This window comes from Mobula hypostoma, chromosome 10, assembly GCF_963921235.1.
Source record: "Mobula hypostoma chromosome 10, sMobHyp1.1, whole genome shotgun sequence".
Taxonomy (NCBI): Eukaryota; Metazoa; Chordata; class Chondrichthyes; order Myliobatiformes; family Myliobatidae; genus Mobula; species Mobula hypostoma.
The window spans coordinates 118,670,723-118,688,378 of record NC_086106.1 but is presented as its reverse complement, the minus strand read 5'-3'; the positions used below and the strand labels follow the sequence as shown (position 1 = coordinate 118,688,378).

Sequence of the window (17,656 nt, the reverse complement as noted above, 5' to 3'; positions counted from 1 at the left end):
GTGGAAAGAGAGTGGTGAACAATCTGGTAAATTTGTGATTATAATTACTATGACTTTTTAATTTTAAACTCTAGATTAAATGAATTAGATTTTAGATTACGAGAACATTCAGTCCTCTTTTATTGTCATTTAGAAATGCATACATGCATTAAGAAATGATACAATCTTCCTCCAGAGTGATATCACAGAAAACAGGACAAACCAAAGACTAACACTGACAGAACCACATAATTATAACATATAGTTACAGCAGTGCAAAACAATACCATAATTTGATAAACAACAGACCATGGGCACGGTAAAAAAAAGGTCTGAAATCCTGATCAACTCCCGAGTCCCCGACAGCAGGCGACAAAAGGGAGAAGCTCCCTGCCATAAACTTACAAGGCACCAATAACTGCTGATGCCTTAGAAGCAGCCAACCACAGCCAACACCGAGCCCATCCATCCGAAAACTTCGAGCATCCGACCAGCCCCTCCGATACAGCCTTCCAAGCTGTATTACTGTGGCGGAATTTAAACTGAAGTATCTGAATTGTTAGTATAGGTTTCTGGATTATATGTTTGGTTCCTCGAAAGCTGTATTACCACCATGCCCCATTGCACAATCCATTAAAATGTTTTATTTGTAAATGAAGGTTTTGTATTTTCATTAAATTCTCAAAAATTCAAACATGAAGACAAAGTTACACACACAATATGCTGGAGGAACTTAGCAGACCAGGCAGCATCTCGGAATACAGAGTTGATGTTTCAGGCTGAGATCCTTCATCAGGACTGTCTGGATGAAGGCTTTGCCTTCAGGTTTGCATTTTGAAGAGTGGGGCAGGTCAAGTTACAGCTGGCAAAAACTGGATAAAATTTTAACTCAACATTTCCCTCCATGCAACTTTTTAAAAAACCTAAACCAGAGCTTTCTCACTGTCAAGCTACATCAACCTTCAGAGCACTAACCTTAGAACCTCCAGGTAAAGTCGCTGAGTTCCATTCCCTGGCTTTTCACTGGCAGGGGGCAGGCTTGCGTTAGAGTGCTTCTGAGGCATGCTACTCCCTTCTCTGAGGTTGAGAAGGAAGTGTGCACTTTCTGGCACGGACAGAGGCAGGAAACACAACTCTACAATGCCAAATCACAAAGCAAATCTGGTGGTAACTTGATGAACCCAAAGAGCTCCAGCAAACAAATGCAAATCATTTCTGAATATTTGCAATGGCCCACAGCACAAGCTTTCTAATTTAGCACTGATTAGCAAATTAATTCAGAGGGGGCCTACAGGAAGCCAAGCAAAGGAAATGGCAAAATAGTATCCTTTTTACATCAATATATCTGACATTTAGACTAAAGTACATTCACGGTGCATTATAGCAGCAGTTCACTGCTTTAACTGGAAAACCAAAACTGACTGCTCAAATTAGAAGCTCTTTTATCCTGCAACACTTAACATAAAAATTCAAGAACTCTCAGAAAAATGGTTATTTAAAGATTTAGAAGATTAGCTTTATTTGTCACATGCACATCAAATCATCCAGTGAAATGCGTTGTCTGTGTCAATGATCAACACTGTACACAAGAATCTGCCGGGGGCAGCCGCAAGTGTCACAGGGAGAATGTACAAACTCCTTAGACAATGGTGGGAATTGAACCTTGATAGCTGGCGATGTAAAGTGTTACACTAACCACAACGTCACACTACTATGCCACCCTAAATTACAAACTGGGTATTTGTATTTAATCGGGCAACAAACCTTAGTGGCTCAAGCTGCGAGGCAGCAGTTCTACAGGCCATTTCGCTGTGTTACTTTTTTATCTTCTTCTATTCAAAGTCACAGATCTTTCATTAATGGGTTTAATGCAAAACTTCCAAGTTGGCCTTGACATCATGTTTGGAAGCCTAAGATCTCGGGGCTCTGGAGACTGGCGGATCAAGGGTCGGTGTCACAGCAGGAAACTAGTGTGTCGTCGGGGAGGCTGGAAAATCTTTCGCCGTGGGCCTGAAGACCCAAGGTCTGTGCGATCTTCAGACACAGAGCTCGAAAAAACGGCAAAATAAGACTCCTAACATCGTAAACCAGTGGGTTGTTATGTCTCCCACTCACTGTTAAAATGGGGGACATCTCCCTCTCCCTTGCCAGGGACAGAGAGAACCTATGGTTTGTCGAATGTCAGATAAAATCAAGTCAAGTCACTTTTTAATGTCATTTCAACCATAACTGCTGGTACTGAACATAGTAAAAAATGAGACAACGTTTTCCAGAACCATGGTGCTACATGAAGCAATACAAAAACTACACTGAACTACGTAAGAAAAAAAACACAAAAACTACACTAGACTACAGTCCTATCCAGCACCGCAGAAAGTGCATAAAACAGTGCAGGCACTACAATAATAATAATAAATAATAAACAAGACAGTGGGTACAGTAGAGGGTATAGTAGGTTGGTGTCAAGCCAGACTCTGGGTATTGTGGAGTCTGATGGCTTGGGGGAAGAAAATGTGAAGCCTTTGGAGTAACTTTGGTCTGTGTCTTTGCTATTGCTTAGCACACGCTTGGGCTCCGTGATGGTACCGATGCGCTTTTTTTGCCGGTGGGAGGAGGGGGGATCGTTGCTCACTGCCGCTTACTCACGGGAAGGAGGAACTGGGGGGGGGGGGACTTTGGGGTTCTCATGTTTAACAGTCATCCATTCTTTGGGGCACTTCTCTGTTTTCGTGGATGTTTGTGAAGGAAAATGTATTTCAGGATGTATACATTTCTCTGCATTAAATTCGACCTTTGAACATGACCCCAAATTGTCTGTGACCTATTCCTGAGAAATAGGTAGACCAAAAGTTTGCCTCATTAGAAACAGATCTCAGATACTGTAATGCAGCAGCATTTCAAGACATGGTCTTGAATTAATGACTGTGTGGATGTGATTTAGGTTCTTCTAGATGGCCTATTTTGCATTTCCTCACATATGAAGCTGTTCAATATCTAAGCAGTTGTAGCTCCTAAGCTCTGTAAGTTATACTGCCCCAACTCCGCAGTAAAGGTTAATTGCAGTGTCATGAGAACATTCCCATGCAACTTCAGGCATCAGAATGAGTGAGGGTAGATTCAACAAGAGTTTGTAATGATGCAAAATAATTGCCCAAAACCTCTCTGGCTCTGAGGGTCAAAGACAATATCAGGTCTTAGACAATATTAGCTGGATCTTAGATAACAATCAATGCTTGGGTGGTCATTGATGCTGTGGTTTTTGACTGCATTCATGTGCAAATACAAGTAAATGGCTCCAACGTTATTGTTAAATCCCCAGCCCAGATAACCCCAGTGTTCGCTCAGTGGAAGTCAAGCTGCATTACGCTTGTCTGCACACTGCTGCGAGCTCGTTCTTGCTGACAACATTCACAAACTCAGGGACTTGGGATATTTTATATTTTTGTGGGACTATGTTTACTGCTGTCTTATAAGTGATCCATGTGCCTTGTGCTGTGTATGACTGTAGTTACTGTAACTTGCATCTTGGCCCCAGAGGAACATTGTTTCGTTTGACTGTATTCATGTCTGGCTGAATGACAATTAAACTTGAACTTGAAATGCCCATTACGTCCGAATGAAATCAGATGATGTAACATTTGGATTTGAAAGCAATGAGTCAAAACCTTACTCCAGGGAACCAAGAGTCATTCTGGACTGACAGGTCATTACAACGTTTTGCCCCGTAAAATCAGTGTAATAAGAAAGACATTACATTTATATAGCACCTTTCACATCTCTTTCAGGATGTCCTAAATCACTTAACAGCCAATGAAACACTTTTTAACTGCACCACTGTTGTAATGTACGAATTAAGGAAGACAATTTGTACACGGCAATGTCCACAAACAGTATTGTGGCAATGCACTTGATTTGTAATTTCAATTGAGGAATACGTATTGACCTCGCCCAATTCTTGAAGTTGTGGAACCTGTGATGTTCACTTGTGAGAGAAGATACCAAGGGTGGCACAATAGCAAAGTGGCTAGCGCATCACCTTACGGTGCAGGCAGCCCAGGTTCAATTCCTGCTGTCATCTACTATAAAGAGTTTGTACGTTCTCCCCATGACCACTTGGGTTTCCTCCCACATTCCAAAGATATAGGGGGGTTAGTAGGTTAATTGGACACATGGGAGTAATTGTGTGGCGTGGGTTAATTGGGCCGGAAGAGCCTGTTACCGTGCTGCACAGGTGTCCCCTGCTTTTCGAATGTTCGCTTTACAAAACCTCACTGTTACGAAAGACCTACATTAGTTCCCTGTTTTTGCTAACAGAAGGTGTTTTCACTGTTACAAAAAAAAGCAGCGTGCGCCCCAAGCAGCCACTCTCCCCCGGATTCAGAATGGCATTCCAGCCGGAATTGCTTAAACACGTGCCTGTGAGCATCCGTTTGCAAGATGAGTTCTAAGGTATTGGAAAAGCCTAAAAGAGCTCGTAAGGGTGTTACACAGCGTAAAACTAGACATAATTAAGCGTTTTGATCGTGGTGAACGAAGTAAGGACAAAGTGAGTTTGGCTTGTGGAAGTTAATGAAGATGATGTTGAAGAGGTTTTAGTATCCCATTGGCATGATTTGGTAGTTCATTTTTGGGTCTGCGAACACTCACAAATTTTTTTCCATATAAATAAATGGTAATTGCTTCTTCGCTTTACAACATTCTGGCTTACGAACCGTTTCATAGGAATGCTCTACCTTCGGATGGTGGGGGAAACCTGTATCTCTAATATATTAAAAAAAGGCTCATCCAGGAAAATGGCCAATCCAACAATTAAATACTTCCTCATTGTGCTCTGAATTGTTATCCTAGATTGTGGCAAAAAATAATGTGGTAACATCTGTCCTGTCCTGTTCTGTCCATACTGCACCAACTGCCGCCACTGGGCTATAAAAGTGCAGGAGCAATGTGTGGTTAAGTGCCTTATTCAAGGACACAACACGCTGCCTCGGCTGAGGCTTGAACTCTCGACCTTCAGATCACTAGTCCAACGCCTTAACCACTTGGTCATGCGCCACAACTGAAGTATAGCATACAACTCTGCCGACCCCACTATACAAAGGATGCCAAGGTTTTGAGGAGGGTGCAGAAGAATTTTACCTGGATGCTGCCTGGATTTAGAGAACAAGAGGTTGGACAAATTTGGGTTGTTTTCTCTGAAGTGGCAGATGCTGAGGGGGGATCAGATAGAGGTTTAGAAGATTAAAGTAGGCAGTATCTTCTTCCAAGGATTAGAATGTCTAATACCAGAGGGCATGCTTTTAAGGTGAGAGGTGGTAATTTCAAAGATGATTTGAGGGGCATTTTTCTTTTAAACTCAGAGAGGTGAGTACCTGGAATGCACTCCCTGGGGTAGTGGTAGAGGCAGAAACATTAGGCAATTTTAAAGGACATTTAGATAAGCATGTGAATGTGAGGAATATGGAAGGATATGGACATTGTGTAGGTAGAAGTGATTAGTTAGCCATTTGATTCATAATTTAATTGGATAGGGGACAACAATATGGACCAAAAGGCCTGCTCCTCTGCTGCAAGGTTCTATGTTCTTATAGCCCACAGGAAACATATACTTTCAAACCTCACCACTCTCCAAGATGATTACAAAAACTTTTATACCATAGTCAATATACACTTAAAAAAACAATGAATTCTATTTCTGATTGTTAGTGGGTTATGAAACTGGTTTGAATAGTTGCTGAACAATTTTTAATTGTTTGCCTTCACTTTAGGAATTAATTACAATCATTTTAGTCAGGACAAGAAATACATTGTGTTGGACTAAAATAATCACTTCACTACCACTAAAAGTTCATAGGCACCAACATTAAATCTCCTGTTAGCATAAGACAGTGTTTCACAACACCTGGTCAATGTACCTAACAATGCACAAATTTGAACCATATTTTAAATATTCTGTTGGCCTTGTCATTCTTTAAGTAAGTTACATGCTGCAGAAAGACACAAAAGGCAGCATTGACAGAACACCTACAAGTGGCACTGAAGCAGTTACAATGACTTGTTGTTTCTAGTTTATGGCACTGAAACCTCTTTTCTCACAGAATCAATAAATTAAAGGTTACTTAGATTCCATCCTGGAAATACAGCGTACAAATTTTGGAACTTGGCAGATAAAGTAAATCTTCCACTTTTTGTATGACTCATGGGCAGGTGTTTGTCTGAAAAACTATTGACAAATTTGTTTTCACTGACTGAACTTCAACATTCAGCACAAATGAAAACAGAAAATGCTGGAAACACTGAGCAGGTTATGCAGCATCTTTGACTATAAAAATAGTTAAATTCATCCAAAAAAATAGCTCTGCAGTGTTGGCCAAGATTTTGATACTCATGTTTCTCAACTGGGAGTCAAAGATCCTTCAGAAAAATATATACAACCTAAAATAAATTCTTATTGAAAGGTCATTAACCTCACCACAGATGTTTACCAGTAGCATTTTCTGACTTTATTTCAGATTTTCAGGATATAGGGTCTTTTGCTTTTGGATTCATATATCCATTACCTTTTAAACTTTACAATTTCAAAATAATGCGATTTGGAAACGATGTACTTGAATACAAATATATTGGGTATAACTAGGAAAGATTTCTGAAAAGAATAATGTCTATCAATCAACCAAAACGGTATCATGAGTTTGAGTTTCAACTCCTTTTCTTATCATATCATTGTCAAATTCACCAACCAAAGACATAAACAAATAACTGTGGAGTTCTAACGACTGCAAGTTCATTACTCGATTTATTAGCAACAAGAAGTCTATCCTCAGAAACATTTTATTTGGTTTAAAGATCTTTCAGGTTGCCTGCTCAATCTTTCCTTTTCTAATAACGTGGTCCAAACCAGTTCAATCTTTCTTGATGCAATAACTGGTCAATTCTTGGGTTTTCCTTACAAATCTGTCTTCTAATTTCCCAACTGTTTCTACAGTATATTTCAAACCATGTACCTACTCATGCAGGAGAGGGAAACTATTATCCTATCAAAGCAAAACACAAGAGCTAATTAAACTTGCCAAACCTAAACAAGTTCCTTAATACTGAACTATGACCCCATTACCGAAAATCCCAAAAGAAAATTCTCAACTAACAAAGCTCAGTCTATATGACCCAAAGATAAGAAGACATCCGTTGTCTGAAAGCCTTGAAACACAAAGCTAAAAAAAATTGCACAAACTCTTCCTGAATCTGTTATAGCAAAAGGCATTTCCAGTAATTTCTTGGATGAGTTAGCTGCCTTGCTCACAGCAGAAAAGATAGAGGCACGAGTTTTAGTGATTGTAAAAGGAAAAAAAAAACAAGAGTTAATCATGGAGTTTCCCACTAATACACCACGAGGCCATAAATGAGCTTCACCGGTAGCCACACAAAGCCGGAAAAAAAACAGAATATTTGTTTCAGATCCAAATCAAATGCATTTAGACCATTTTTCTTCACTTTAACTATGAATGATATACACTGAAAATTTAAACTTGGATTAAGTTGTGTTTTTTTTTTGCAGAGATGAGTCTATTCTTATTTCATTCATTCTAAAGCCTGTGTAAATGAGAATGATTGAAACCATACGTGCGAGAATTGAGACCTCTAAGCAATTTGTACTATACACATGGAATAAATGGCATACATGGCTTTATTCTTATTATAAGCTAAGAGACAAGAACACAAAGAAACCAAACAACTGAAGAACATATTTTTCAGCAAATCTAAGTAATGCTTAGCTGGCCAGTGGCATAGTGGCATCAGCAACAGACTTCGAAGTGAAAGAGCCCAAGTTCAAATCCCGGCATGCTTTCCATCCGTGCTGGGTTGAGTATTGAGCTGGCAACTCAACCTCATAATAACTAGTCAAATGCTACGGAAACAGCAATAATACCACGCAATGCATCACAAGGCACGAAAAGGAACAAAAACTAAGTAATGTTGTCCAGTAAATAAGGAATAAGATTTGATTTCAGGATAACGGTGCATCATGAAATCATTATCTTCCCTTCTCCATTCTATACTAGCATGTGTTATTCTGGATTTTCAGCATCTGCAGAATTTCTTGAGTCTATCAGTGTATCTCCCCCTTTAAAACATTCCTTAGAGTTTAGCCTTGACCAAGCTTAAATTCATCTACTGCAATAACTCTTTATGGACATGGCATCAAATTCATTTTAGTAATGCTACTGAGAAAATCTTAGAATATTAACCTACATCAACACAACTATGTACGCACAAGTTATTATTGATACAAATGCTGTTACCACTAACAAAAAAATCCTCACTTATTAAAAAATAAAAACATTTCACGGGAGTTAATTGTTGTTTGGATCTGTTGGCTGAAAGTGTAAGAAAGTAATTGTACACAATCACTTTTTGACAATACTTTTCATTTTAATAATAAAACTTCTCACATAAGTCTTTCACTAAAAACACTTCAAAACCCCAAAAATTAAAAGAGGTCAGATTGTTAGCTAAAACTTGCAATTGCAGCATTTCAAGCCAGATTCAATCTTCTGTTTTTCCTGATTCCTCTTTATGACCAATCTGATCTCAAACTGTCCAGGTTAAATTTACATAGTGCCAACTTGTTACCACTACCATGTAATTTTATACAAAAAAAAATCAGGCTTTAAGAAAACTAATTAATTGATTTGTCCAAACCCTTCAAAGGAACCCAACTTGATTTTGCATTTTGCAAGATTAACCATAACAGTTAAGTGCATAGGGTTATTTTGCAATCAATTCTGGATCATACTTAGTGCACCAAGAAACTATTTGGTTCAATAAAGGAAAACATTAACCAAAATGTAATTATAATCTCTTTACCACATCTTACATAATCTACAAAATTCACAAAATACAAAGCAAGAAAGACTCATCAAGAAAATGCAATAAGTATGTACAGCTACAGGTTAAATGAAAAGTTTACTTTTCAAACAATTACTAAATCAGCAGTAACTGAAGTTTAGCTTGGATGCAATGACTAGAAACTGATCCTTTTGTGACAAGTGCAGTGAGTACTGCAAAGGACCACAACTTCACCAGCACAAGGACACAAAAGGAGCAACAGTAGGCCATCTTGCCCCTCAAGCCTGCCCCATCGTTCACTGTGATCATGGCTGATCTGCCTCCATTTGCTGCTCAGTTCCCCACAGCCTGATTGTTGAAAAATTCATTCACCTCCTCTAAATACCTCATATTGAATGGCAGCCATAAGACATTGGAGCAGACTCAGGCCATTTGGCTTGTTGAGCCTGTTGTGCCAGCATTGGGGTGGGAGTGTGTGTGGAAGAAACAGGCAGGTGGGTTACTCATGCACCTTATTTTTTGTTCTTCTGCAGGTGAGAAAGTAGACGTACTACTCCTTTAGTTTATAATGGGTGGAATTAATCATACAGATCTCAATGAGACCAGCATTGAAGATCAACGTTAGGATTATGAAGAATAGAGTAAATCATGAATTGTCATCCAAATCAACCCATTTCAATACAGCTGACTCTAACACACCCTTGAATCTTGGAGCAGCATGGTAGTGTAGTGGTTAGCACAATACTTTACAGTACCAGTGACCCGGGGTTCAATTCCCACTGCTGCCTATAAGGAGTTTGTACGCTCTTCCCATGACCTCGTGGGTTTCCTCCAGGTGCACCGGTTTCCTCCCACAGTCCAAAAGACATACCAGTGGGTAGGGTAATTGGTCTTTCTAAATTGTCCCGTGATTAGGCTAGGATTAAATCGGGGGATTGCTAGGTGGCATGGCTCAAAGGGCCAGAAAGCCTACTCCACGCTGTATCTCAATTTTAAAAAATAAAAAATAAATAAATCTTTGTTCAATTTCTAATTTTATCAAAGTCTAATTTTCTCTCAGCCTCTACTTCCTCAGGAGGCTAAAGAAATGTGTCAGGTCCCCTTTGACCTTCAACAAATTTTAATCGAAGCCTCTTAGAAACCATTCTGTCTGGGTGCATAACAGCTTGAATGGCAACCACTTTTCACGTGACTGCAAGAAACTGCAGATACTTGTGGACACAGCTCAACACATCACAGGATACAGCCTGCCCTCAATGTCTATACTTCTCTCTGCCTTAGTAGAAGCAGCCAGCTTAATCAAAGACCCCCTCCCTCCAACCCCAGATATGTTCTCTTCTTCACTCTCCCTTCAAGCAGAAGATACGAAAATTTGAAATGCGCCTGCCAGACTCAAGGACAACCTCTATGCCAGCATTATCAGATTCTTGAAACAACATCTTGTAAGATGAACTCTTGGCCTCACAATGTATCTGGTTAGGATCTTGCACTTTATTGTTAAACTGCACGGCATTCTTTCAGTAGCTTTTGCATTTTACTGTGTATTGCTGTTGTTTTACCTTATTCTGGCTCAATATACTTTGTAAAGACGCTATCTGTATGAACAGTGTGCAAGACAAGCTTTTCACTGCATAATGGTACATGTGACAATAATAAACCAGTCTTCTTATAATATCCCTGCTTCAGTACACTATGCTTCCTACTTAAATGTTCCACATTGCAAGGATTTACAAATATATGACCTTATGTAGAAATCCCTACTACCAGTTCAAACGTCCTGGCCGCCTTCAGCTCTACCTCAACTCTCATCCTCTGATCCTTGACAATGACCTCCATAAAAAACTGTTTCCAGCTATATCAAATTAAATATCTATACGAACTTTCTTTCTGACTCATCCATACTAACTTTCTTTCTGAACTCAAATTGAAAGGTAATTTCTTAACAAAATCCTCAATTTTCTTTTTCCCTACCTCTTTAGGGTCCATTTGACACTCTATCATCTGAAATTCACAGGAAAAAAACCTGAAACAGGTTATTCACCCTTGTAGCTGTTCAGGCACAAGTCATTTAGCTCAATTATTCTGCTATGGTATTTACTTCACAGGTGTCCTTAACATATGGCCACTCTGTTCCATGTTCCCCACTCCTTCAGTAACTCCTCCGTAGCATCTCAATTACCAAGAGGATAAAAAAATAAAAACGTAGTACATAGAAAAGACAGAAACATAAAAGATAAAGAACACAGACTTTGGCCCTTTGGCCTACAATGTTGTGCCTATCTTTTAACCTACTGCACAATCAATAATCCTTCCCTCCTACATAGAGCATAACCACCGGTTTTTCTTTCACCAATATGTTTATCTAAGAGTCTCTTGATGCCCCTGACGTATCAGCCAATTTATCTATTTTTTTAACCAATTTTTTGAATACCTAAATTCCTAGTACTGAAAGTTAAATGACAATGCATCTCATCACATTTTTTTTAAATCCATTGAGATACAGTATAAAATGTTAGAAACACTTGGCAAGTTAGGCAATATCATGGAGAAAGAAACAGAATCAACATTTGAAGTTGAAGCTAATTAACATTTTTCTTAAGATGTAGATAGGTCCTACATCAGTGGGACCCTTATCTAAGAAACAATGTGCCTGCATTGGAAAGGGTCCAGAGGAAGCTCACGAGAATTATCCTGGGAATGAAAGGGTTAATATATGAGGAGCGTTTGCTGGCTCTGTGCCTGTAGTTGCTGGAGTTTAAAAGAATGAGTGGGTTATCTCATTGAAACCTATCGAATATTGAAAGGCAGAGATAGAGTGGATGTGAGTATTCAGTCATTGAGTCAAAGCTCATCCTCAGAGCAAAGCTAGCTTTTTTTCACCCTGCTCTCTTAAATATGCAGTAGTTTTTCTCTAATTGCCCTATCACTTACACCAAGGATAATTTACAGTAGCCAATTAACCTATCAACCTGCACTGCAAACTGGAATGCTTGGGAGACCACGCAAACTCCACACATATCAATGAAGGTCAGGACTGAAAGAAGCAGCAAGACAGCAACAAACTGCTATGCCACTGTACGGCTGTCTTTTCTCATAGCAGAATCAGAATCGGCTTTATCATCACTGACATATGGCATGAAATTTGTTGTTTTATGACAGCAATACAATGCAAGACAAAATTATTATGGTACAAGACTAAATAGTATAAAAGTGGAATAGTGAGGTGGTGTTCATGGATCATTCAGAAATCTGACAGTGGACAGAAAAAGCTGTCCTTAAAATATTGAGTGTGGTACCTCCTCCCAAATGGTAGTAATGAGAAGAGGGCATGTCCCAGAAGGCAAGGGTCCCCAATGATGCCCTGGAAAGTAAACGTCCCCAGTGATGAATGTCACCTTTTTTGAGGTGCCATCCCTCTGATGCATTGCCTTTTGAAGATGACCTCAATAGTGGTGAGGTTTGTGCCCGTGATAGAGCTCACTGAGTCTACAACCCTCTGCAGCCTGTTTTGATCCTGATAACCTGCGGAGTATTTCCAGCATTTTGTAGCTGTGTTTCAGATTTCTAACTTCTACAATTTTTATTTTCATTTCCATTAAAACACACTGTGCCTCAATGAAAATCCCCCCTGGTTTGCATATCATTTATTCACACATAGAGCATTCTCCACCCCCACTCTGATGAACCAGATCTGACAGGACGTCTAAAACATGAAGTATAACACAAAAGATAGCTTAGCAAAGATTTATGGATGCCTCTCTGCACCTTCCAACGAATATGCAAAGCACTGCACTGACAACTATATGTTTGCACCACACCACGTTGCAGCAAGAACTGTACAATCTGAACCCACTTTGCTTTACAGATGACTAGACATATACCTTGTGTTGCTCTGGGCTTGACAAAGGTTTAAATGTGATTAGTTTTTGACTCAAATCACTGCCTCACAATCAGCTAGCAACTTTGTTAAAAAGACAAATCACCCCTCAAACTGTGACCCCTCCCCCATATTCTCAAACTTGTTAGCTTTCCAGAAAATTCTTTTCACTACAAAGCCTGAAACACTTAACTGTTTCACCTCATTGACGCTGCCTTTCCCAAAAAGTGTCTGCAATATTTTAGCACTTATATTTGTTGAGATAAGAGGCATTTTAGTTAAATTCCTCACATCATATACAGTACTGTGCACTTCTTATCACATATATAGAAAGGATGCTTAAGACTTTTTGCACAGTACTGTAGTAATTTTACGTATTGCACTGTGCTGGTGATGAAACAAAAAAACAAATTTCATGACATATGCGAGTGATGATAAACCTGATTCTGATATGGGTCGTTATTGCGGACCAAGAGTGGGAAGGGGGCAGGGAGAGCAGAAATCATGATTGGGAGAAGGGGAAGGAAGCATCAGAGACATTCTGTAATGATTAATAAATCGATTGTTTGGAGTCAAATGACTTCGCCAGGTGTCTCAGAGCTGAGTATGTCTGTACCTGCGCCACCCCTCATGCCTGGCACTCCGTCTCTGCCACCTGACCCATACTCCTCCCGATGCTCCACCCTTACCAGAGCTGGGAAGCTGAGCCTGTATCTCCTTCACCAAACAAAATCCCAACTCCTTACTTCACTCCTCCCCTTCCCAGTTTCACCTGGTGTTTCTCTGTCTCCTCCCCCCACCTTTTAACTCTACTCATCCTTTTTTCTCCAGTCCTGCTGAAAAGTCTCAGCCTCAAATGTCAACTATACTCTTTCCCATAGATGCTGCCTGGTCTGCTGAGTTCCTCCAGCATTTTGTGTGTGTTGCTTGGATTTCCAGCGCCTGCAGATTTTCGAGTTTGTTACAAACTCGCTCTCTGCTCCACGGTTGACAAATACAGTACGTATACGTATACCCTAGCAATTTACGTATGCCTAAGACTTTTGCACAGTACTGTAAAATCAATTAATGGCAGTCCAGTCTTCATTCAGTGATCCTGTCATTTTTCACATCAGTGACAGGAGACTTCATTTTCACATTCATGTCCAGCAGAGGTCACTGGAGAGCAAAACAACCATAAAGCAGGGGAACTATGGGTAACTTTAATTTTAAATAAATAATTATAAAATCATATAATACCTCAAAATAGAAACAGATCCCACCCCTCATGAGGTCAATGAAATTGTTTTCCCCAATTCTTCGAAGGCATTGGAACTAGATAGATGTTTGTCTTCAAAATCAAAGCAAATGTTTTTGGACAGAGAATTTAACTTGCTTGTCACTCACTGTAAAATGATTTACTATTCATTCATAGCATATGGTAATATTTTAAACACATTAAGGAGAATGTACAAGAATACATTGCTCCTAAGGAGGAACATGAAGGGGAACTTCCTCACTCAAAAGGTGGTGAGAGTGTGGACCAAGACGCAAGTTTGATTTCAGCATTTAAAAGCGATTTGGATAAGTACATGGATGGGAGAGTAAGGAGGGATATGGTCCGGGTGCAGGTTGATGGGACAAGGCAGAGCAATAGTTTGGCACAAATGTGATGGGCCATTGAGGGAGCACATAAGTTGGAATGCCATCTTTCAAATGATATACCTATCCTCCCAGGTGACCGCATGGTGATAATTGGAGGAGCTATGGAGATAAAGGCTGTCAAAGGATATAGATCAGTTGAAAATTTCAGCAGAGAAATGCCAGATGGAATTTAATCCAGACAAATGTGAAGTTCAGCATTTTGCAGGATGCTTGTGCAAGAAAACATCAGTGGTGAGGCCCATCCAGTTATTGTAGAATGTCAAATTGGCACACTATGATCTATCAGACGACATAGCCGAGCAAACTGGTCAAACCAGCCCAACCTTGTTCTATTTGCTTGACTCTCAAAATTGTCTGGAGTTGACAAGCAATCAACTTGAAGTTATTACTACAGATGGGCCACTATTACAACTGTGCATCTTGCCATTGGGATATAAACTGGGGGTGTTGTAAAAGAGGAAGGAAGTGACACTTAATATGGACTACTGTGGAAAAGAAAACAAAAATTACTGGCAAACTAGGGAAAAGTTAATTGATTTCATTGATATATAATTTTTCAGTATTTCCCATATTAAATACACAATGGAAAATGGTCTGAATTTAAATATACCTACGGCTGATTTATGCCATTGTGAGCAACATGAAGTTTACCAATGGGCGGTGTGGGCCAGAAGAGCCTGTTACTGAGCTGTATCTCAGAATAAGATCAGCACCAAGCAGTACTATGAGAGAACTGGCACCACTAAATATTATGATTGAACTTGTATCTCAGAATAATTTATCTAATGTTCTGGTATATTAATACACTAGCTATCTTTAATGCCCTACTATGCAAGATGCCAACTTATACCAAATTCATGTTCCACAATGGTAAATTGTATTTAATTGCAAGTCCAAATGGTAACAGGTCACTGAACTAGCTATAACATACATCGCCAGTCAATGATAATTACTTTTTCCGAATGTTTTTTCGTAAGCTTAACACAGTTGGGTTAAGTCTATCATTTCCAACCCTTCATTGATTATCCTCATTTATAGGGAAAAATGGATAAACTACCCTATTTATGCATTTAATGACTGAGGAGCACCTGTACAACATACTTTACATCTTGAGCAACAGACACAAAATACTGGAAGAACTCAGCAGACCAGGCAGCATCTATGGAGAAGAGTACAGTGTCCTGATGAAGGGTCTCAGCCCAAAACATTTACTATAATCTTTTCCATAGATGCTGCCTGGCTTGCTGAGTTCCTCCAGCATTTTGCATGTATCGCCTGGATTTCGAGCATCTGCAGATTTTCTCTCGTTTATACATCTCGAGCAGCAAAGCAAAATATTGCAGCAAGCTAGGATATGCAAATCAGTATTCTAAGACAAGTCACAGAAGTATCAGAACAATGCTTTCAAAGCAGCTATCCAAAAGACACTGGAAATATTTTCACAGAGAAGAGGGCTACTTAATCATTCTTACCCATGTTTAATTTAGATCCCTCTTGAGATTTCATTATTACATGTTCCCATTTCCCAGCACAGTACCCCTGTGAGCCTGATACATTTTCTTTAAAAGTGGTTTTACAATACATGCTCTTGCCATTTCCTCTTTGCAGATTTTTTTTTAAGATAGCCAAAATCTGATGTACCCTTCTCCTTAAATGTGCATACATGATTAGAAAATTTAAGGAAGACATTACCTTTAATAAAGCATGGTTATGTAATATGAAGGCAATTAAACTTTTCTTAGGAAATAATAAACAAAATAAATTATTCATATAATGGCAACCCGCCTGATAACAGAGCCAATTACTTAGGAAACCAAATCTTAGCAAATAGCAGGACCACCTTTAAGCAAATGTCTTTGTTGCATTCAGAATTAATTTATCAAAGATGTCGTGCATTTGCAAAATGAATCCTCCCCTCCTAATCCAGGAGACATTCAAAAATTACCAATTTAAATACCAAGCATTTCATTTTAATTAGAACAAAGTATCAAACAGATGTACAAATTCATTTTCAATAAAAATGCCAAAACCGTAAGCAGATATTGCAACAACACATTTATATTTATATATCTTTTGTTAATCTCCTCGAAGAACATCGTTATAAGGCAGTGACCTCAAAGGCAATATAACTTTTCTAAAAGATAAGACCAACGCACAAGAAAAAAAGCTTTGAATTTAGAAAATACAAATACATTAAATGAGTAGTTTTGACATTTCAAATCTATACCAGCCAAATAGAAACTACCCGTCAACATTTCTGTGGCAAACCTTTCGATAAAAGGCTTCCATTTCATGATTTAAGCTTTTGCTCAAGCAATCTAAATGGATCATATACGGTCACTATATTCAATCTGGATTAATCTTACAATTTATTTATTGGTAGAGTATATTAACAATAGAATTCCTTACCAATCCACTTGACATAGGAAATGCATGCTTTGTAAGATTCTCAAACATGGATTTTCTGCTGCGACCTTCCTGTTTGAGAGCAAACCTCAGGTTTCGCATATCCTGTGAAAAGTGAAAAGCAGCTATATCACAGTGTGCAAGATACAGGGCAGTCTAGATATAAAAGATAGAACATTGTAACGGCTTTTCAAAGCTACCATGATGCGGACAGTTTAACCTTGAAGCTTGGAATTGAGGCTTTGTAAGATGATTTTTAAAAATACAGAATATTACAGCAACTGTGTTAAATTAGAGATCAAGTCATAAACTCGGGGATTAGATTACAAAATCCCTAATTCTTGGAAAGAATTAGAAAATCTGTAAATAGATTAAGGAATTGAATAGCAGAACCAAAATTAACATTCAAATTCATTTTAATTACCATTTGGGAGGGGCAGGTATTAAACGTAGGAAAAAAATTTGAACTTAAATTTACTTAATTACTGGGCATATGCTGGTTTAAATTGTACTGCTGAAACCTAAGCATGTGTTCCACTACAGCACATGTAATACTGAAGGAGTACTCTTCTGTTCAAGACATTCAATTAAGTTTATCCTCTCCTCAGGTGGACATTAATCTCTCCATGGCAATATTCAAAGGAAAAATATGTTCTTTCCAATCAGAAGTGATTTCAATTAAACGTGCAAGATCCCTGGAGAAGCTGCCAGATGGAAGCTGTAAAAATGTTTCTCTAGACTGTGGGGTCTGTACTTAAGACTGAGATGAGAGGTTGTTTCCCCCTCTCAGAGGTTTCAGTGTCAGTAGAATACTCTACCCTTGGATCCACTGAAGATGTGTCAGTGGCTCACAGCTTGCTGAGAATCACGACTGCCCTTGTAACCAATGACATACCTCACATTGTC

General features: G+C 39.0%; 1 protein-coding gene across 3 annotated transcripts in view; it reads right to left on the bottom strand.

The window, feature by feature from the left end:
• mtm1 (myotubularin 1) overlaps window positions 1–17,656 on the bottom strand; it is a 181,599-nt gene that overhangs the window by 47,876 nt on the left and 116,067 nt on the right. For all 3 annotated transcript variants that reach the window (XM_063061111.1, XM_063061109.1, XM_063061110.1), the window contains one exon: window positions 16,754–16,855. In XM_063061111.1, coding sequence (XP_062917181.1) covers window positions 16,754–16,855 — 102 coding nt within the window. The remainder of the gene's footprint in view (window positions 1–16,753; window positions 16,856–17,656) is intronic.